Source organism: Orussus abietinus, unplaced genomic scaffold (assembly GCF_000612105.2).
Source record: "Orussus abietinus isolate OABI.00-Male unplaced genomic scaffold, Oabi_2.0 scaffold7, whole genome shotgun sequence".
Lineage (NCBI taxonomy): Eukaryota > Metazoa > Arthropoda > Insecta > Hymenoptera > Orussidae > Orussus > Orussus abietinus.
Window position 1 is genome coordinate 1357982 of NW_019394453.1, and position 22993 is coordinate 1380974.

General features: G+C 51.2%; 1 protein-coding gene across 10 annotated transcripts in view; it reads left to right on the forward strand.

Moving 5' to 3' along the window:
* Nucleotides 1–22993, forward strand: part of LOC105704095 (polypyrimidine tract-binding protein 1) — a 284589-nt gene that overhangs the window by 18220 nt on the left and 243376 nt on the right. Inside the window, exon 2 of one of the 10 annotated variants that reach the window (XM_012433023.1) lies at nt 15119–15143. The exons of the other annotated variants lie outside the window; for them this stretch is intronic. Coding sequence (XP_012288446.1) covers nt 15119–15143 — 25 coding nt within the window. The remainder of the gene's footprint in view (nt 1–15118; nt 15144–22993) is intronic. 10 annotated transcript variants of the gene reach the window in all.

Below are 22993 nucleotides of genomic sequence, written 5' to 3' on the forward strand. Positions count from 1 at the left end.
TCTAGTGACACATTTCGAGCGGGTGTTATCATCTTTCTTGTATGTTGAGACGTCAAGGTGTACATGTCTCGGTTGAGTCGCGAGAAAAAAGAAAAAAAGAAAAGGAATCGATTCATTCTTGCGGGAATTTCCGCGCGCGTTTTGGGGTCGGTAAAAATTCCGTCCGCTTCAGCGCTCGGTGTCTCGGGCGGATTCGCCCCGCGTTTTCTTGTCGTCCTTAGATTCGCGTTCTTGCAGCGAGGCCAGGAAGATTAGCATTCCGCCCAGGGTCGTTCCGGCCTGACGTATTTTCGCCGTGCGGCGAGCAATCCGGTTACCGCGCGCCGAGAACCCGGGCAGCGAATAAGTCGCAATATTCCGCGAATCAAAGGGCCCGCCATCTTTTTTCCCTCCTTCGGGGAGCGGAGCCCTTTACTGTCGGATATTAAACCCGGGGCAAAGTGCCGGCGCTCCTTTTAGGGCGGCGACAGGTCGACCCTCCACCCCTTCGGGGTGCGTTCTGCCTTTTTGCCCCCGACCTCCGGGAGGCACGGGCTTGCCGATTGCAATTTCCTACCCCTGTTGGCGAGCGATTGCCCCTTTGGGAATGGACTCGCAATTTTCACTTTTCATCCTTTTTTTTCGTTTTATTTTATTTTTTTTTATTTTAACGATGGTGGGCAACGGCGGAAAATCAGGTATCTCCTGGTTTTCTTTCATCCTTTCAGAGATACTTTCTGATGTTACTCTTCAGCCTCGTACCCTTGATGAGGTACCTTCCTGCCGATTAAAATTTCCCACCCTCGTTGGCGAGCAATTGCTCCTCGTGGGAATTTCTTTTTTCACTTTTTTCCTTTTTATTTATTTAATGATGTTGGACAGCTGCTAAAATTGGCATATTAAAAGGTTTCCTTTTTTCCTCTCTCAGCGGTACTTACCCTCCTTTGCAATGTACTTTTTAGCGATTTATTTTGAGAATCCAATGAAACTGCGGTGGGGGTCTAAAAATCGCCGAATACCCTCTGCTATATCGGGCGTAAACCCTCTTCGGGGTTGCCTTTTCAGAATTACCTCTCAGCTATCCTTTTTCCCCTTCCCCAGGAATGAACTCCGTACAATGTTTGACCTACCTTTTTCCCACCTATTATGCTTGTTTTTGTTTTGTTCCTCCTGAGGCAGACAGCCGGACAGCGGGGAAGGGCTGGTCCGGGTCCCACGGAGAAACGTGGGGCGTCTCTACTCGGGTGGAGGGCTGGGGCGAGGCTTGCTCGATCGTCCGCGAAATTGTCGGATCAACAGTTTGCCGGGATGCAGGACACTCGGCGAGCTCGTTCCTACCAGGGTTTGCGGGTCTCCTGGTCTCCGGGTTTCCGGTTTCCACGGCAATTCCCCTTGTTCCCTTCGAAGGACTCTCGGCCAGGATACAACTTGGCCCTCCATATCCGGCGACGACTCGACCGACTTCCGCCACCGGATTAAACGATTCCGCAGACGTTTCGAGCCTTGGTCCTTTTCCTGGCGATAGACTTCTTTGCCCCTCAAGTAGGGTAAAGTAGGGAAAATTTTACCGGGTTTACATGAATGCCAATAGAAATCTCTTCGGCAGGATGTTTTAGTAAACGAATTCATATTTCATTTACCTGTGAAATTCTGTATGCAATGTACAATAAAATGCAAAATACAATAAAATGTTCCTTACAACGGTACGATTTGCATGAAAATTAAATTAACTTTTCAACAATTATTAGTGATCATTTTTTAACGTACCCCACACGGTGTAATCGGTTAGAAACGATGCGGCAAAATTAGTAACGCGTTAGCAAACTAATATAATACGCCTTTGACTTTAGTGTTCACCGGTGCTGCCACCAAATAGTTAGGTATAAACAAATGTCGCAAGCTCAAGTTCATCATTTCTCAGTTATATGGCCATTTCTTAGGGTATGTTTTTAAATATCGTAGTGGTACAATTTGACCTACCGATATGTTTCTCGATATTACCTGAAGAGCCTTTAAACTGCGTTAAGGTGGCTACACGTACTCCGATAAACAATAAGTAATTATTTGTGATCCGTGCACCTAAGTTAAGTCCTTTCGAAGGATACAACTAAATGTGTATAGATTCTTGGCACAGATATATCGCTACGATTTATCGATACGTTTGTAGTCTCTTCTGAGGGAAATAAAAAGGATGCGGTGGCGATGCTCGGAGGACTCGGTCAACGGAGCTCCTTAAGGGTCCTTTCTGCAGGACTAGCCTTCCGATTCCAGGGTAAGGTTCTTAATTGAAATCGAAATAGCCCTGGAGAGGTTACGGGGGAGGAGGANGGGGGGGGCGTAAATCTGGAACCAAGTACCCAGGTCCCGGTCCTCTACCCTGCAGGGACAACTGTCCGTTCCCAGCTGTAATCCCGACACGGTTTCCGGTCCGCGAGAGGACACTCCCCAGTGATAAACCGATTTTCGTCCTGGCCGACTATTCGATTCCAATAACATAATAACTCCGAAACTTCCGCGCGCCCTAACACGGCCAACGGGGAATAATTGGGAAATACTCGAATTATCCTGGACTCCCTCGGGAGACGTACCGGAGAGGCGATTCCGGATCTGGAATCGAATCCCACCCTTATGGGGATCCTCCTCCTTGGTCCTGAGAAATGAATCATCCTCGGAGGACAGCCCTTGGCAGGACCTCATATACAGCGTTTATATTTCACCGCATATTAAATGATTTTATCATGATATCAAAAAATCCTTCCTAGAACGAATATCACCTAAGAAGTAAGTCACCGTCTTCAATATATAACGTTAATTTTTTTATCGCGTATTAAATGATTTTATCACGATATCAGAGAATCGTTCCTAGGACGATTATCACCTGAGAAGCGAGCCACCATCACCTACACGTAACATTCATTTCTTATCGCGTATTAAACGATTTTATCAAGATATCAAAGGATCGTTCCGAAGGCGGGGATCGGTTTAAAGAGGGGAGCCACGGATCCTGGAGGATTTCCCGAGGGAATCTTAATGGGCCAAGTTTCCCACCTGTTGTTTTATCGAATCGAATGACAGCCGAGGGGGTGGAGGGGTGGATCGGCCGACCCCGATCGGGTCGCACTTTTCCACCCCAAATCCGCATCCGGCTTCCGACATCCCCTAAACTCGGCGGAATATCTATCTATCCATCTATATATATATATATATATCCGGAGCCGGCGTCGATTCCGCCCGTGCAAACATCCCTTGGGCGACGCTTTCTTCGCCGCCCCGCAGGTTAAGGACCCGCTCGGCGGGGGGTCGCCATCCGGACGGGGATTTATTATTTGCACAGCGATTTGTCATTTGCAAGGCTCCCCCTTTTCGGGCTCCCCGGAGGCGCGCCTTATGTACCTTCCGGATATCGGGGTATCGAGATATCGAACGACTCGTTTGCAACCCCCCTCCCCCTCCCCGTCCATCGCGGCCTCGAAGTCGCGCCGTAAGGAGAGCTTCGGAAATCCGGAAATCCGGAAATCGAGGCTCCAGGCTGATGGGCGTGACGGGGTGTCGAGTGTCGGGGGTGGGTATCACAATTTTAACCCCCGGAATAAGTTGATTGGTTTAGGTCGGGTGGGACGCCTCGTGTCACCCCCATAAAACCGGAATTCATCATCGGAGCTCCGTCGCAAACGGTGTAATCGTCTCTGCGACTGCTTTAAAAAAATTAATAAATAAATATATATGAAGTTTTTAGAGACCTTCTTATATCTGAAATTTCGATAATTCTGCGCATATATTAAGATCACCGAAATAACTTACCTCATTGACCTCGTTATTTCATTTGTTAGTAAAGCCGACCGAGACGAATCCACCATCGAGCTCAAACTCGAAAGGTGCAACTATCCCTCCGATCCCTAAAAAAATAGAAAAAAAGAAAAAAGAGACGAATAAACACGTTTAAGATCTTTAAAATTCCATTTTACCTGAAACCCCGATTTTCCCGTCCGCCGATCGGGATTGCCGAAATTACTCACTGGTTATTTCATTTATTTATGTACGTGTGTTCTCGTTGCCTAATTTATTTATCGGCGGTAGAGAGAAAAAAAAACCTACGTGGAGGGGGACGGGGACGGGGACCATGGATCCTGCGGGAAGGGCCGATTTCGGGGGTGCGTGCGTGAGGCGCGTACCAATCGGGAAAAATCGCGGTTTTCGGGCCGTAACACACGGACGCATTACCGAATTGCGGGCTAAATATTTGATCGAACCGCTGTGGGTGGAGGAGCCGGGGGGGGGTGAATGCGGGATTCGTCGTGGCCGTGTCCGATCGATCGACTCCGCTACGCTTCCGGACTTCCGGTGATGTACCGTGGCCGCTCCGGCCATTTTTAACCCCGATTTGGACGAGGCCTCCTGCACCCCCAGGGGGTGAGTGGAGCAGGGGGGTCGGTCTGAATCTCGATTTAGGACCGTCGCGGAGCCTCCGCGTGGGGCGGGGGGAGCCTGCGGAAAGATCGACGGGTCCTATCGACTAGTTTCCAGTCGAAACTTCGGGATGAATTTTCCCCTTTCCCGGTTTTGAACGGAAAATTCGTACACATTCGCGAGCTCGAATTTTTCATCCCCCCTCGAGGGGGAGGAGAAGGGGGCGTCAAGTTTGATCCGCAGCAAAATGGTGGGGGGTTAACTTATTTATTCTTCTTCTTTTTTTTCTTTTCTTAATTATTTGTCACATTCGCAAGGTAAGATTAATTATCGGGTGTGATAATGATGGATTTAATCGTCGAATATGTTCAGAGTTTCGACAAATCTTTTTTTTTTTATTTCGGGGGAATCAAGGAAATTCTTCATCCCTCTTGGAAAGGAAGAGGGGGGAGCGTCAAATTTGATCAAGATCAGAGAAAGTGGAGGTTCAACTTCTGTTTCAGTTTTTTTTTTTTCACTCGTTTACGCCATTCTAAAGGTTGATTACATTATCGAGTCGCATACGGATAGACTGTACCGTCGAATACGAGTCAAAGTGCCGTTAGTATATTTATTTCCTTTTTCGGGGAGTGAATCTGATAAGGGACTCGCATTTACCCCCCCCTACCCCCCTCCGCGGGCATAGTGCGGGGACGGACGTGCGGAGCCGCGAGCCGAATTGAATCGGCGAGCGGGCAGCGATTTCGGCGCGAGCCGGCCAATCGGTGACTCGGCGCGGCGCGGAAAACGCGCGGCGGAAAATGGAGCGAACGCGTACGCGTGTATGTACGAACGGAGGTACATATGTACCGGTCCAATAGCCCCCATTTGGCTCGGCACGCGACCCGGAAACGGCCGCTGAGCGTTTTCCGGCCGGCGGTCCGTTTCCGCGACGGCCGACGTCCCGTCGAGTTAGGGGGGAAAATCCGGTTAAAGCCCCCGGCGCGTCCCGGACCTCGTCAGGGACTCGTCACGGGCTCGTCAGGGACTCGTCACGGCCGCGTCCCGTATTCGGCCGGGGTTTCCGCCCTTAACGAGCAGGGGGCGATCGATTCGCCGATCGAGTTATGGGCTTTTTTCCGCCCGGCTCGGCGGGCGACGCGTGACGTCACCGCGAGAGTCCCGAGGGAGCGGCCCTTGGTCCGGTCGCGTTCCCTAATTCGAAACCAGGGATTCCACGGGTACCTCTGTTTTCTTTTTTCCCCCCGGGCGGAAAGGAAAAAAAAAAGTGGGGGCGGAAGTGGCCGATTTTCGGGCGGTTTTTCTCTCTCTCTCTCCGGGCGAGCGGGCCGCCCGGGGGGTGGGAATGCGGACAATGAACGGGTCACAATCGCCCCCCTCTTTCCGCCCGACCCTAATTAACCCCGTAACGGGGGGGCGAGAGGGGATACGGTGGAAAAGGCTGAACGGAGACCATAGGAATGGCCGCCGGGGGGGTGGGGGTNGGGGGTGGGGGTGGAGGGGGTAGCTTTGATATTTAATCGCTTTTAACGCAAGCTCTCCGCCCGCCGACGTAGCCGCTCGGTTTTAATTCTGTTTTTCTCGCAAACGAGAATCCGGCTAAAAGTTTACCCCCGCGGGTAGGGGGGGATTATAATATTACGCGGTCGGGGTGCGCGCACGTCCCGCCCGGTGTACATCCCCGCCGCTCTTCTCTCCGCTTTCTCCCGGCTTTCGCCCTTTGTCTCGCCCCTTGGTAGCCGCCTCTCGTTCTCCCTATCTCTTTGACCGCCTCCTCGCCGATCCGCGCGTCCACCTCTTTAAGCGAGGCGTCCATCGGATCCTAGAGCGGTGCGCCCTCGGGAAGTTTCACGGTGGTTCCCATCAGTTGTTCCAATTTATTCATCGTTTACCTACGAAATTCCCACGCTAGGGGATTATTCCTTTCGGAAATCGTACTCGTGGGGTACTTTCAGGACCATTTTCATTTGTTCCTAACCATAGCCTTCAGATTACCTATGAGGGTGAGGCTGGAGACCCTAAAGAGGTTCCGGCCCTCACGAGATTTCAGTTTTTATACAATATGAATAAAATGCTTATAGATAAAAAAAAATGTATAGATGTAAAAAAATGTATGGGTGTCAGGACCGTTTTTAGGGATTTTCGTATTCACGTGGAAAGAATTTGGACGATTCGGTACGTTTAACTCGGAGAAAAGTTGTATAAATATTCGGATATTTTGATGCGTATAGAATTCGCGCCTACATATATATTTGTATATTCTTAATGACCTTTTCATATCACCTTAGAAAATCCACTTTTCCTTCTTCGTACGCAATGTATTGTTATTTAATATATATGTACACCCGGTGTTCCGATAATCCCTCACCTTTCCGAGGTGCTCCTCCGACTTCCCCTGTTTCGCGGTACTTTTTACTAGCGACCCCCCCTGCCTCCACCCCCCAATCCCAGTTAACACGAGATCGACGAACGGGCAACTTTTTAACGAGCCAGAAGGAAGAAACGGACTGCCCTGTAAATTCGGGCGCCCCGCGGGAAAAATTCATCCCCTTTTCCTGTCCCACCCTTCCGTTGCCCCGAGGCGGCTTTACGTTTCTCGAAAATTATTCAGGGAACGACGCTCCTCTCCGGCCGCCTCGTCTTTTCGTTTCGTCTTGCGAATTTAAAGAGACCCCCTCCACCCCCCGCGCCGACGCTTTTTCGGCCCACCCTTCCATCCGTGTTAACGCAGTCACTTGCGTTCGTTTTTCCAGAAAAACGAGACACGGGTCTCGAGGCTGAGGAACAAACGTCATTTGGACCTTCCGTCTTGACGTTTGCCCGGGGTGGCGGTGAATTTTTCAAAATCGTCCACCCTGAAACTGCACTAACCCCTTGCAACCCCTGAATGCTCTTGGGACGAGCGGCTTGGGCCGGTAAGAATGGGGAAAAAGATGAGACCACTTTCCTTCTTGGATTCTTTTTACGAAATCGCTTACTTTAGTTGGGGTGTTAATGATGAAAAAGGAAACATTCGCAGGAGCTTAGTTCCTTCGAATTTTGTGGGGCGGTCAGGGTCGAGGGAACACATGGAAATTATGGAACAAATTCGGTGACCTCAAAGTCGGGTAACAACTGCCCCGTTTCGCTCCCGTTGTCGCCCCTCTCTCCGGACCACCGCGTTCCATTTAATTGTGTATTTATTTTTTTTCCTCATCCCTCCTCCCTTCTACCCCTCGTCCCGCGGAGCGCAGGGCCACTATTTTATGTGCCACCTGTTGTAATCGGTAGCGCCGGCGATCCCGCGTACACCTGTTACACACCCCCTCCTGATCTCGCTGCGACACTGGGCGGCCGTAACCGCGTTTTTCACTTCTGTCGAAATCGACTCGCGAATTCCCGCCGCAATAATGGGACATCCCGCCATGATAAGGGAACACCCCCGCCTCCCTCATTTCCAGAGCAGAAGCAAAAAACCGGCGTTAGATCCTCCAGATAAAAAATCCGATATTCGGGATTTAACAGTTCAAGGGTCGAATACAACTTTTATTGGGGGAATTTTCAGGTAACGCTTCAAAGTCTCGCTTCGATGGAGATCATTGTTGTTACTGAAAGACTGTGATAACGGCGATTCGCGATCACCCTTTTCCCTTCTTCCGGGGAATTGGAAAAATTCGAAATCCCCGGGGAAAAAGAATCTATAAAGAGGAGTCTTCAATGCGGAACAAGGGTGTGACTTTCCCTTAAGAAATTTACTTTTCTAAGTGAATTTTGTGACTTCGCGTCGGCGGAAGTTGTTATAGTTGATAAAGCTCGATAATGGCGGAAGGTTCTTTCGCGAGATCGCGAAATTGGGTCCCCGTCGTTAATTAGGGCGCGCTTCGTTTACTCGCAAAAGGACCCGGGAGACAAGACACTGGGGACTCCCCCAAAAGGGGAGGTTGACGGAATTCTATCCGCCTCGTCGGTTCGCGTCGTAGGCGGCCCTTAACGCTAAGTGATTAAAGCTACGCGTAATCTCATTCAGCAATTAGTCGCAGGACGCGGATCGATTAATCTCCCATTGAACCGCCCCCTCTTGCCCCCCAACAAGAGCATCCCCGTACGATCACCCCCGTAATCGTCCGCGACCCGCGCGACGCGGTGACTTAACTCCGATTTTCCCACCCCATGACTGGGAGACAATAGGGGGGACGTTTCCCCCCGCCGTCGGTTTCCCGTACGAGGGGAACCGAATAAACGAAAGGAGGACCCAAGGAGCAGAAAATCAGGAAACGAGTCGACAACCCGGAATTCCGGACGTCCCCGCCACCTAGAGGGGCTGTTCGCCCCCGAGGCGCCTCCGCCTTGACCGAACTCACCCCCGACGGACTCTTAACGTTAAGTGATTAAAGTTACGTAATCTCGTTTCGCAATTATTTGCACGCGGCCCCCGCGGCGCGGCGGAAGGGGGAATGGAAAAAAACCGCGCGGGGGGTGGCGCCTCGCGGTAAGATGAGCATTTTCATTTCAATCCCCCGACCCCCCGCGGGGGCAGGGGGTCCACCCCGAGCCGGGCTCGCGGCGACGTTGCGCTGACGACGCGTCGAGGCTGCGTCGCGACGACGATATTATTTCCTCCCTCCGCGTGGCCGAGGTTGCGAGGCTGCGGCGACGTGTGGCGACATACCGCGACATACTGCGAAATATCGCGACGTGCGGCATTGCGTGTGTGTCATTGCGTATGCGACGTCCCATGTGTTGCAACGTTTACGCGAAGTCGCATGTGTGGTGTCATGTGTGTAAACTTGCGTACGCGACGTCGCACGTGTTGCGTCGCGTGGCTTGTGTGGTATACCCTTCATGTAAAGTTACGTATGTGACATCGAGGGTGTTACGTTGCTTACGCTACGTAGTGTGCGCGTAATGTCAGGTGTGTGAAATTACGTATGTACAATAGCCTGTGTGTGTCGCCATCCGCGTAACGTTGCGTATGCGGTATCGCGTATGCGGTATCATGTACGCGACGTCGTGCGTGCGATCCCACCTACACAGGTGCGTGCATCATGTACTCCCACACTCACACACTATACAAGTACAGGGTACAAGTAAAACACATACATGTCCGTGTCAAGAGAGCTCGGAAATTCGAAACACCCGTGCGCCGCAGGCTAGGCTGTGTGTCTGACGTGTACCGCACGGATATATAGAGGTACACCGCATCGCGTCTCGTCAACCACCCCCACGCGTGCCCCGCGGAAGTCCTCCTGGTGATTTTTTTTCCCGTCGACGTTGGTTTTCCTCTTTTCCCCTCTTTCCCCTTGCGAATTATATCGGCCGCGGATAGCAGTGCCGGCCCGCGGCCCCTTCGCGGCCGGATTGGCACCGCTCGCGGCGCGCTGCGGAAAATTCGCGATTTCGCGTTTTAACGGCGGTTCTTTGGCCCCGATTGAGATGACGACCTCCTCGCTCGAGGATTACAGGGAAACGCTGCGTATGACGGAGAATAGATTGATGGGGGCAAATAGCCCCACACATGAGTGGCGGATTTTCTAGGGGATTCTGAGAAACCCTAGTTTATTTTGCCTGGTTAATTTTCCTGGATGGTCGGGACAGGAAAATCAACCCCTCGAGTACGTATCAGGGCGATGATTATGGAAAAGTAGGTAATACGGATGCACCTCCCCTTGTCAGGAGTAAATTTCAAAATATATCTCATTTTTTTTTTTTTCCTTAATTTCTCATTCAAGGGACAATTTTTCCCGCTCACTTAGTTGTCACCGCTGAATTCGCGCGGTCTGAGGAGTGCGCGATTATTTTCCTTTTCATTGTTTTTTTTTTGTTTACTTTTTTTCCCCCCCGGTGAATCACATTTATCCACCGCCCACGACGTGCCGGGTGTCGGAGGCGCCCCTTGGGGGCGTGATCGCCCCTTCCCCCGCGGTGGGGGGCGTCCTATCGCTGTACCGGGCACCTCCGCGCACTTCATTTGCATTGGTAATGGAAAAGTTTCGTTTGACTCGTTAACGAGGTGAGCGTTCGGCGCTGTCGGGACGACTCGAGCCCACCGGCTATTCAATTTCAAACTTAAAAATTGACAAATCGAATTCCGCCCGATAAAGTTATAATCGCGGCTCCCGGCTACATATACATCCGCTGGTCCCGACTTCCTGGTCCCCCCCCCCTGCCCCCCGTTTATACCTATCATTTTATAGGAACATCGACACCCTTCGGTATGAAAGTATGCATAATCTCATTAATAAGAAAGAATTCATGATCTCTCTTACCCTTTGTACCTTCCCGAATGTCCATGTCATTTACGTACATCAGATTAAATTGAACCCGTAGGTTTGTTTTTTTTTTTCGTTTTCATTTTAATAAGGGGATGCGAAAGTGCCATCAAAATAGATCTCTTTTATGAAGCGTTTCACCCAAGTACCGCCGCCGAATTTGTATTTAAGAATATTCCGGTAATTAAAATCATAGCGAAGAAATCATCGAAGAGAATACGTTTAATCAAGTCGTACCTAAATCGATGCAAGGGAAACGTGGAGGTTAAAAACAGTAAATCACTAGAATTGTTTATTTTTTTTTAAATTTTCCTTTGAGGTTTGCTGGCTTCAGGTTCTGTGGTTGACTTTCGTGCCATTTGGCATGCGAAACGGGATTCTAGAGGTCCTCTGTGCTAATATCGGCCGATTAGCGCAGTCATCGAGCGGTATTGACCGATGCCGATTAACGTCGGCATTTCCGGTCGGCCGCATGCGGCCGGGTCAGACGCGTCGCGGCCATTCGCCGCGGATTTCGAAATGAAGCGGCAGAAGGGTTGGGGGGGATCTCGGCAAGCCCGAAGAGCGGCCGAGGGCTCGAAATTAGGCGCACATCCTGGCAAGGACCTCGTTTGGAAATACGTCCCGCGGAACGCGTCCACCTGGATGAAGCCCCCGGTCCGATGAAGCACGCCGCTAACCTTGTCAGCGCATGGCCGCTCAATAACCCCTCTAATTGAACTGTCCCGAGATATTGGCAACAATAGGGCCATGGGATGTTACCCACCCCTGGCCCCCTCCACCTTTGTTCGCGATTATTCCTAACCGAGGCCGGGATATCGTTGCGATATCACAGGATCGCACCTTCCAGGGGACATTGAGAGGCCTCCATGCACGGAAAAGAAGAGAAAAAAAAAATGCCACTTGCACCTGTAGCAAAGGACAGCATTGCTGGTAAAAGTTTACTCTTACCGCAGGAATACTAGGGCCAACGGCAAGAGTGTTCGCAATTACGTCTGATCGTGGGTGTAACCGTCGAAGAGCTTCCTTTAGAAAGTATATGCTTGTTAAATTTCCAAATGAATTTCTTCCTACGGCCGAAAACAATATTATTGTCAGTGGTCATACGAATGAAGGAGAATAATTCTTGTCGAATGCGTTACGAGATATATGAGGGGTGCAATCATTCGGTGGAAAATTTCGGGGCCGGAGACGTGCCGGGAGATCTTGAGGGTTTTCGAGATGCGGAGACTCCGGAGATTGCCTAAAGGGGCCCGCGGTAACCGGGGAGGCACGCCAGGACTTTAACCGAGTACTCTGGCGCATTATCCGGCCGGGTAATTAGACACGCCGTGCTTAACGTTCGATCGAGCCGTAATTTCATTTACCTGTAGCTCCGCGGCACGCACTCGGCACGCAGGCCCGAAATCCCGCCACCCGGTCGCATCTCTCGACAAGCAGCCGCAGGTGCACCCGAGTCGGCTCCATCACGAGCGGGACGTGCACATGATAACGTGATATCCAAGACATTAAGGCGGCACGAAACCTCGAGAACCCATTCGTTTCGAATAAACCCCATATTTTGAAAGGTCTTAATCATCAATCGACATCGCTTAGGCACTCACGAGTCGCGTGCGGCAATTTCAATCATTTCGGTGGAACACCCTTAATAAAAGTGTCTTATCCGAATCGTCTTGATACGAGGGTTTCGCATCGCCTTAAACAAGCTCCAAGAATGGTTCCATTGCCGCATTTATTTCCGTTTGCCCGTCGCAACACCCTAAATTGATAACGCAATTCTTTCGACGATAATTCCGGATCTGCCGAGGGTGTCTCAGAGATAACAGCCCTGGAAGGGTCTTTTTCCCCAGATCGATCGACGTCAAGGATCCGAGGGGACGTCATCCGCCGATTTATCAGGCGGAATCCAGCGTCGCGACGCGCCTCGCCGCGTGCGGTGAGCACCGCGCCGGGATTAGGGTGGCGGCGCCGGAGCGGTTCTGCAGCGGTTCCGGAGCGGCTGAACGCACCTCTGTGTACATATGGGTATATACACGTATATGCGCGCGTACATGTATATATGTGTGTGTGTGCGTGCGTGCGTCTTCGAACGGATAAAGGGGAAGTTAGTTATCCCCGTTCCGCCCGGCGTCTCTCGTCGAACCTGCCGCGCCTCTCGAATTAATTGGCTTAATACCTTCCGAAGGGGGCACACCTAAGAGCGCGCCTCCGCCTCGAGGAATTCCTTCAACTTCCGAGGCGAGAGGGAGTGAGAGAGCCTACAGGCGGGAGAGCGAGAGGGACGAAGTCCCACGCGAGAGGGATGCGTCAGACGCGATACGATTTACCCAGATTCGGTCCTCTGAGGATGCCGACGCCTAATTCCGCTTCCAGAGAGCGCCGGAACCAAACCGCGGAAATCTCCGCGTCGGAACTGCCGCTAGTCCGTGCCCCGGAAGGCTCGGCTTGTGCAGGTGGTTTCGGCTCGACGTGTCATCCCTGATTTTCCGCTGGATTTCCACCCATAACGAAGAAAAATGCTCTACCAACATGTAAGGTCCCGCGCTGAAAAAAGGAAAAAAAAAAATAAGAACTTCATTGAACCAGAGAAATATTTTATTTATTCAAAGAATAATGATTTGACCCGAATAAGCGAAAATAAATTATCATCATTCTGATCTGGGTGGATTTAAGTTGTTTGTGGTGCAATCTGGGGCAATTACTTTACCAGATGAATACGACACCCTTAATGCGATTAAATCCCAATCTACACACAATGCTTAGAACACTATATTTTTACGAGAAAATCCACCCTTAATAAGAGTCAGTGCCAATCTACCCAGTGTTTGAAATCCCAATACTTATTAGACAACAGAAGAGCGTCAAAAATGTCTGGTTATAATTTTTTACTGACGAGTAGGAATGAAAGTCAATCTGGGGAGAATTTGTTTCCCGCGTCTGGCAACATTGTCTCCGATTGCTTATCATGGGAGCGCCTCCATTCAAAGTGTTAGGGCCTCGTTTGCCAGGCGCGAAGTGCTCGTAACAGAGGGGGCGGGCAAAGGGGTGGGGAATCGAAAAACGTCCGGCAGGGGTGCCACTCGGTTGTCACTCGCTTAACGGAGGGTGTCGTGTGCGCGTTTCGCAAGTTGGCAGCCCCCGTTATCGTTGCTTCCCAGGCGGCGGGCGCGGGCGATTCGCCCGAGTGCTGACTAATTAGAACTCTCCTTGACGACTCGTAATCCCCCTCGAAAGAAGGGACCTGGAGGAGAGAGAGAGAGAGAATAGAAGGGAGAATGCGAGAGAGCAAGAGAGAAAGGGTCCTTGAGGGCCACGGCCTTGTTAGGCCGCGCGCGCGAGTCACGCGAGTCACGCGCGACTCACGCGCTGCGCGTCCGGGACGCGAATGGCAGCTCTGCGCCCCGCGCGCTCTTTAATATGCTGAGCGCTCGCGACCCGCCCCCCCGCGGGGTACTCGTGACTCACCCTTCGCACGCCCCGCCGATAACGTCGACCCCTGCCCCGGTAGGTAACCCCCGCCCGCATCCCTTCCCTCGACCTACCCGCATCTTTGCATATGTTTTTCTCTCTTCTCACTTTCTCTCTCTCTCTCTCTCTCTCTTTTACTCGCACCTGTGGTATCTTGCATCTACCTCTCTCTTTCTGTCTCTCTCTCTCTCTCTCTCTCTCTCTTCACATATGTATGTTTTACACCGGCCCGGTACTCTCGCGCCGCTAAGTGCACCCGGACATCCGCTCTGTCGCCCGGCGGGATACATTTTACCCCGACCGCCGTCTTGCCCGGTCTCGTCCCGACGATTGCCTCACTGCGGACAAAACGCGCTTTCCTGACGTCGGGAAAGAATTAAGGTGGTATGAAAGGGTTGGTCTAAATATGTCAAAAAGTCGAAATATTTACAATACTTTTTTCTAAACTGGGTGCTCCAAATAATTTTAAACTAATTCGTGTCTACGGTCTTAACGAAGGTCTTGAAATTCACGAAATTTCATTTTTCAAAAAAGCTCTCCCAGGGCGGAGAAATGTTTTTTAAATATTTTGACTATTTGATATATATATCATTCATATTTCATAACGCCTTAACGGGAGAAGGTATCGAGACATCCGCGATTAAATTTATACGATTAATGCAAAATGCCCTCTGGTCAATTCCAGGGTACTTTTTTGACGGTTTCGTGTGTCATTAATTTTTGAGGGACATTTTGAAATTCTATTAAGACTTTATTGCGTTCAATTCGTCTCTGTTCTGATATCTGTTTCGTGTTTCCTCGTCATGTTCTGTCAACCCTGTACCGATTACCAGGTTACACCGTACCTGTCGAGCCTACCTCGCATTCTTGTTCAGTTTTGTAATTCGGAATTCATTATTGAGATTTCTCAAACTTTCGGAATTTCCTCATTGTTTCCACTAGAGGACGCGTCGACGCGTACGGTTACCCGGATCACTGCGTCTTTCTAACTCTTCCCTTTTCTTTTTACTTTACAGAGACACTCTGCACAGTGGACATAAGGTACGACTCTTCTTTACGCTTCTTCTCTCTCTCTCTCTCTATCTCATTTCTTTTGCCTCTTCTCTGTCTCTCTTTCTTCCTCCCGTGTCTGGTCCTCTCCTTCCGCACATATCCGAAATCCACCCTGCGCGACCCTTGAAGACGTAGAAGACCCGATCACGAATTGGACTTCTCTCACTCTTGACACGACGATGTCATGTCCGTCCACGAATCGCGACATCCTCTCGTCATTGTCTCAGGTGTCGCCCAGCAAGCTGTCCACCCTCTATAAAAAATCTTTCTCGCCAATATCCTACCTCACGTAAGTACCATCACCTCAATAGAGTAAGCCTAGATTTAAATCGCGAAGTTCCTAACCCCTTTTATTTTCCTCTCTTACATGAGATAAACATTCGCATACCCGGGGGTCGCCATGATCCTTATTTGGGAGAACTTTGAGGTTCTCTTTGTCGTCGAGAGCGTTACCATTCGCGTTTCGGAGTACCAACACCTCGGTAGATTAAGCCTAGACTTTAATTGTACTGCTTCGAAACCCTTTTATTTATCTTCGATAAATGTTCGTACACCCTGGGGTTACATATTCCTGGTTTGGCGGAATTTCGAGGTACCCTCTTCGTCGTCGAAAGCGTCGCCGATCTCGTTTCGGTACTCGTTACATGGGGTCAGGGTGGCTCGCGGGCTTGCACTTTTGGACTTGGCCCAGTCAAAGGGAGGGAAGTCGAGTGCCGGTAGCAGGAACGAAGTTCCCCTTGGTCCCTTTGCTCCGTTTCCGGTCGTTTCGCACGTATCGGTTTCGCCGGTGAGTTCCCTCGGGTCGATAAGGCGAGCCACGAAGAGTTCCCGACTCGCGGCACTTCCGGTGCGCACGAAATTCCAACAAGTTTGTCGGTGATGGAGACTTTTCTCCATCTAGAAAAAGGATACACGGCGGAAAGGACCAAAAAGGTTCCCCCTGGAACAACCTCACCCACTCGAATTAGATATTACCTGAATAGAGAATTTTTTAAGCGAAACTTCAAGTTCATGCGTCACACGGAATCATCCTGATAAGAAACGACGTCCTTAACGAGCAAGATTTATTTGTTCTGACCAGGAGCCAGGGAGACAGTATGTATATATTAATAAATAATTTACAGTAACCGATAAAATAATACAGTTAACTGAACGATTGACAACGGTTCACCTGTCACCCTGAAAATCGGAAAGGAAACCTTTGTATCCTGACACTAAGAAGTTTCACTTTTCAACAGTACGTAAATTTACACTTTTTCCCACGATTTTTATCATTGATAAGGCGCGAGGGTTTGATGCCATGTATTTTTTCTTTACGTTTAAGACTCGGATATACGAATGACTGATAAAATGCGAGGGGCCGATTACAAGTAATTCTTTTGTTTCCTTTTTTTTTAATTTTCATTTTCGAGACGTGGAGTGCACGAAGAACTGATAACGCGCTAGAGTTCGATCCCAGGTAATTCTTTTTCATTCTTGAGACTTGGAGTATACGGAAGAACGAGAAAGCCCGGATAGAGGGCTCTTCCGCGAAGACGCGCTATCAGAGCAGGCCTGATAAGAGATAGGCCGCGATCCGCTTGCCCGGTCGCCGCGAAAGCCTTCTCCGATCTCGCGGATCTCGTATATGCGCCGCGAATATCCGGATATCCACGTCGGGGTATCTGAAATTCAAATTCGAACGCCCCGTGTACCGCGGAGGGGGTTTAACTATTCAAAGTAAAACACGGTTCAAAGGGGGCCCGGGCGCGAGCGGAGGCGCGCAAAGGCCGGAAGCGGGGTTAATCCGGGGGCTTCCGGGGTGTTGCCTCGCTTCGAGGGAGGAATAGCGGAACAAACGTCGCTGCTTGTCGCGTATTCCGTTTCGCGCGTTCCCCAGAAATCGCGCCTCTGGCGAAAAAGTGGAGCTCGAGAAAAATGGGGCCCGTACATGAAATCGTCGAATTCACGGAAAAGCGCGACCTTGGTGGTTATCCCCTTAAAGGACCCCGGTCTTGAAGGGAACTCTTCGACAGGACGTCCTTTCGCGCACTGTTAAAATGAAAATGGTCATTTCTTAGAATTTAAATTCACGCTGTTAAAAAAAAAAATTCATAAAATTCATACACGTTTAGTACATAAGGTTGCAGTAAAATTATAAATTGGAACGTCTTAATACGCGAATTAATGTACATTTATTATAAAGTTCTAAGGAAATTTATAATTTTATAACATCGAGCTGTCACTTTTCGAAATTGCGGGGAAAAATTATAAAGCTCGGGCAACAGGGGATTGTCCTTGAAATTGTTGGATCTTCGGGTTCGCGGGATAGCGTATTCTCCTAGGCTGTCGCAGGTGAGAAGGACCTCGGCCTTGAAGGGGCCCTTCGGAAGAAGGACGTCGTCGGCGTTCCGCACCCTCGTCCTCTCCTATGCATCCCGTATGCATGAGCTTGCACGGCCGCCGTAAGTGGCGGCGGGCGTGTTTGGCCGCGTCGAAACGGACGCGATAAATCCATGAAAGATTCAGGAGCCGGCCGCGTCCCGGCGGGTATCCTGCGGAAGTCCTGCGGCCGCCTTCCGACCAGTCTCGGACGTCTCGAGATGCCGCGTTTGGATCCTGCGTTATGCAACGATTCGAGGTTAGGAAACATACCGACTTGTACACACCTCGTAAAGGGTGACCTGGACTAAAGAAAGAATAATTAGAGTTCGGTGTACGAAGTTACCTCATTAAAGATCCTAAAAATTGCCTTAGAAGATCCTTTTCAGCGCGTCCACTTTCCGACTGCACCCTATCAGAAAGTAATCCTAATCACTCGCAAGAGACACGGATATTTAATTCCCGACATAAATTAACAATATACCCGTAGACACGTTGAATTTCCCCATTTTCTAGCCTTACGGATTAACTTATAGAGACTTATAAATAAAATGTAGAATCCGAAACTACACGTTCAAGATGATATTTATGATGGCTTATCTTGAGAAAAAAAACGTTAATTGACTCAAAGAAATGATCTATTGTGACAACAAAATCCTGCGATCAAATGCGTCCAAAGAAATGTCAGATCGGGGGAAGAAAATTCGTTTAAATCAAGAATAAAACCTATCTTCTCAACGGAATAATTGTTCCTTACAATTATACACGATTCAGGCAACAATATATGTTTCTTTCGATAAAGAAATTTTTTTTTAAGTCTAGTACACAAATTTATAAACCCTTTGTCGGGGTACTCGCTCGCGAGAGAGTCGTCGCGTGCCGCCACCCCACGGCGCGGCGCGTAACCACGGCGCCTCTAGTGGTAAAATCCGCATTTAACGCGCCAAGACGGGGTCCGATTTCGGGGGAATTTGGGGGAAAACTCAAATTAAGCGGCCCCCGCGAGCGACGCCGGATTAACGGGGGCTAGTTTGCGTCGCGTGCCTCCCCCCGGCGTTCCCCGTGGTCTCCCGTGTTTTTCCCTAGAATTTCATCTCGGGATATCGCGGAGCTGGCCATTATGTGCCCTCCCGGTCCCATTACCTCCCATTACGTTGCTTTACCCTCCCACTTGTACGCCGCTCGGCCACCCCTTCCCCGCGGCGGTGCCCCCTTCGCCCACATTTATACGTACGCACACAATTACGATTCCCGGCATTATTAGAGACCTCCTTTGGAGTCTTTTGTTGCATACTTCCCCCTTCTTCCTCCTCCTGAGGCCAGGAGCCCGGCTCTCCCCGGGCGAGCCAGCCGAGGTTTCCGACATCGACGCGGCATATTTCCGCCCGGCCGGGTCTCGGGCAATCGCGCGCGCCACCCGGCCGGACTACTCGATAATTGGTAAACCCTCTCGCAGGTGCGGGCCCCGCGCGCCGTTTAACGTTTTACGAGGGCGGGCAATCGCACTTTGCGGCGCCCGCCCGGGGGGGCGACCTCCGCCATGGGCGGTTTCTCGCCGCCCGTGCTTTACGAGCCGGCTTAATCCCCTTGCCGAAACGCGCACTCCGAAATATCGAACTCTGACGTTGCGGAATTATCAGTCGGAATCATATTTTCCGCCCGGGCGGGCTTGCGTCTCCGCCCGGTTGATTTTCCAAATTTTTCCCATTTTTTTCCCCGACGGTTGATTTTACGGGTTAAGGTGTAATCGGGAGATTAGGAGGCGAGAGCAATGCGGCACGATAAATTCGGCGGAGTGTCCGCATCCGGCTGGTTTCCGCGCCGACCGTGACCGGAATCCGCGCGCCGTCGCCCGGGGGGCGATGCATTATTTCCGGCCGCGAAATAATGCATTAGCGGTGCCATTACCGCGTCTAACGAGTCGCTCTCTCGGTCTCCTCCTTGCACTTTGTTTTCGCCTCTCTTCCTCTTCCTGCCCCCTTCCCTCGGGAAAGAACCGCAGCGGGCACGCCGCGGAATCGAGCCGCGCCGACGTTCCCAGGCGGAGAGCCTCGTTATTTCGTTTTGTCGTTCTCTTACGTCCCGTTATCCCATTTTTCCATCCCCTTTCGTTTCCCCTCCCATCGATCGATCTCCGCGCGACCGCAGATGCGGAATCGCCCTCTCACTTTTCCTCCCGAATTTTCCATCATGGTGAAAAGTGTGATTTTTGGGAATTCCTCCCCGGCGTATTTTTATTTCTCCGTTTTTTTTTTTTTTTTTAATTGACTCTCGTTTCTTATGCATTTACGAAGAAAAGAGGAAAGCCGCCGCGTTATTTCCGCCCACCGCGACGCGGCGTTAACAGAGACGCCATTACCGGGCAGCAAACGTAACTCCGGCCGCCCGCGGACCGCAGGAACGTCAACTCTCCGCAGGGCGGTAAAAAGACCTCCGAGGTGGCGCTCCTTGCGTTTCCTCCACTTTCCCTCCTCGCGATTTTTCTATTTGTTCCCTTTCCGCGCCGCCCTTTCCGCCACGGTCCGCTAAGCGAGAATTAAAAATGCACTCGACTCCAGAGGGCGAGGGCCGGAATTTCGTAGCGTACCCTTTTTCGCGTTCTCGCCGAGTGGAATGGCCACGGTCCGCGGTGCGGAGCTTTCCGGACAGGGATTTCGCGATCGCAACGGCGCCTGAGCCTTTGATCGTCCGCGGAAATCGCGTCTCCGCCCGATATGGAAATATGTCACCGTTTTCATCCTCCCCCCCCCTTTTTTTTTTTTTTCATTTTTCCTCGACTCGTAAACGTCCGGAGACGGCCGCCGTAATGGAGCATCTTCGGCGAGGAGCACCGCACTATCTCCGCCCTGGGGGGCGCGTGTTAGCCGCGTCGTTTCGAGGGGTCTAACGAAGCTCGTTCTTTCCAGCATGGGTGTACCTCGCTCTGGATTTTTCTTTCTTTTTTTTTTTTTACTCTCTCTCCCGCCCGCCCTTCGCCGCCGGTAATGCGGAAAAGGCGAGCGCCTTGCGAGCCCCGCGTGCTTTTTAAGCCCGCCCGGGCACGGCCGCGGCCGCGGCCGGGACACGGCCCAGGCCGCGGGCTCCGGTGCACGGGAATTATGTATGTACTTAGCGAAGGGAAAGAGCCCGTCCGCCGGTGCGTTTCCTCGTAATCATAAAGTTGCAACGCTTTATCGCCCGGAGCGAGTCAACGGGGTGGGCGGGCGGGACGCCCGGGAAAGAGAGAGGCCGCGCCGCGGTGGGCGGAATTTCGAACGTCAACCCGCCGCGTCTTGGCCGCCCCCTTTTTCCACCCCCTCGCGACGCCTCCGGCCGCGACGCGCAAACAATCTCGGCGCGGAATTACCCCGTTCTCGGTACGCCGACGGCGGCGTCGCTCGCGCGGAAAACGAGACCCCCTGGACGCCACCCCCCGGGAACCGCGACCGGCGGTCTTAATTCCGCCCACCTTTCGTCTTTTCGACGGCATTGCGATTGTGAGTGATCACTACTTACGTGACGATAAATCGGAGCGATTTCTAGTATGCGTAGGTATATCGAGTTCATTAGGTTAAATCAGTACAGGTAAGTTTGCGCAGATTTATTGCGACGATTTATCGCGACGGTTTATCGTGACGATTCATCGTAACGTGTGTACCTGCTTTTACCTTAAACTTTCGAGCATTTGCATTTCTCATTATCAGGGCAGTTGGGCATGAATGTCATTTTGTGGAAATGATTTTTATCGAACTATTAACTGATTTCGTCCAGTCTGGATGTCTTTTTTTATTTAGAAGCTGAGCTGAGCTTCTGCGGGGATTCCAGGATAAGGGGATGGGAGTATCCCTCGGGGACCCCTCCGGCCATATCGGGACCTCCTGGAACCCGAAGGACTCGTTCGTCACGAGTCCTCGCTCGACCTGGAGGATAGAAAAACGAAACGAGCCCACTCACGAGTGCGTCCTCATTACCGACGCCTCGTAGCGCCGGCTGGGCTGTTAATTAATACTTTAACGAGGAGCTGGTCCATCGGGCAAGGCCTCACCGTCTTTACGTCCCTGTAAACAGTCATTACGATCCTCGAGATTCGCCGTAAAACGGACGGCGAATGTAACCCCCCTGATCCCCGGGGCTCGAGGTCCAGGGATGTCCTGGCTCGTCTCCCCGTTTTCCGAGTTACGGCCCAAAAGCAACCGGATATCCTTTCTCCCCCCCCATGAAGAGAGGATATCCCTGATCTCGCAATCCCTCCGGTGAAAACTCCCAAGGAGAGATTTTTGGTCCTTCGATTTTCCAGAAAATGGAGGACTCCCCTCGAGAGACTCGTCCCGGATCCTCCCGGTATAAATGAAATATTAAATGTCTAGACGCTGTAAATTAATTGTCGAGGTTAAATTAATTCTAAAGGAGGGATTTTCCCTCCTTTCCGCGGGTGATTAGAATTTCCCGATTGTCCGAACGAATTTTTCCTTCGCGACCAGGGCTTCCTGGCCTCGATCCTCCTCGAGGTGCGCGGAGACCATTTTGCGGTACTCATTACCATGGTTTACTGTACTGCAGGGGATGCACCGAGGATGTACCCTAATTACCGGGAGATTTTCTCCGCGCGGGGTGACTTCGGTTATCCCGAAATTATTCTTCGGGGGAGCCCGGGAGCTAAGAGAAAATTATCGCACCGACCACCACGGAAACCCATATGTAAATTAGGGATAAATAAATTACCAAATCGTGCCTGTTACTTTTTACTCAGTTCTTCGGTCCGATCCCTGGATGGAGTCCCGGGGTGGAGGGGAACACCCCCTGATCGGAAGTTCGCTTTCCCCGCTCACCCTGGGGGGATTTCCCTCCTCCCCTCGATGTCGGAAGACTTCGAGGTACATGAAACTGGGAAGGGGTGATTTGCCCCCGTCATCGGGACACGACTTTCTTTTCATGTTCCGGTGTTAGGCGCGACGAGGGCGAGGGGGTTGGGGGTAATCACCGGGATATGCTCGGCTCCCGGTGGATATCCTCCCCTGCCGCGGTCTCCTCGGGTTATTATCCGGGTACATAGCATTTTTCCTGAGATAACTACCCCGCGTTCTCCCCCCTCGCCCCTCCCTGGCGGGCCCTGAAGAGGAACTCACCGGAAGGGGGCGAGACTCGTCGCGTGTCACCTGGACATTTGCTCCTCGTCGTTGTCCAGGAATTCACGCCCACCCTCTTTTTCGTTCCTTTCGCCCATTTCGCCCATTTTGCCCATTTCGCCCCTTCACCCGTTTCACCCCCCCCGACATCCGGCGGACGCAAGTGTACTCGCACCTGGCGTACCCCTGGCGTGGTTAAAAGGCGCCCCGTTTGGGAGATCCATACGTATCTTGTCGGTTGAAATGAAAATCCTATTTTTGGGGGAATTTATATGTAGGAAGGGGTTCTATCCAGCAGTTCTCCACCTCGTTCGGTAGCCCAGTTAACCCTCTTTTAATAATTCTGAATTTAACCCTCTCTCTTGACAGAAC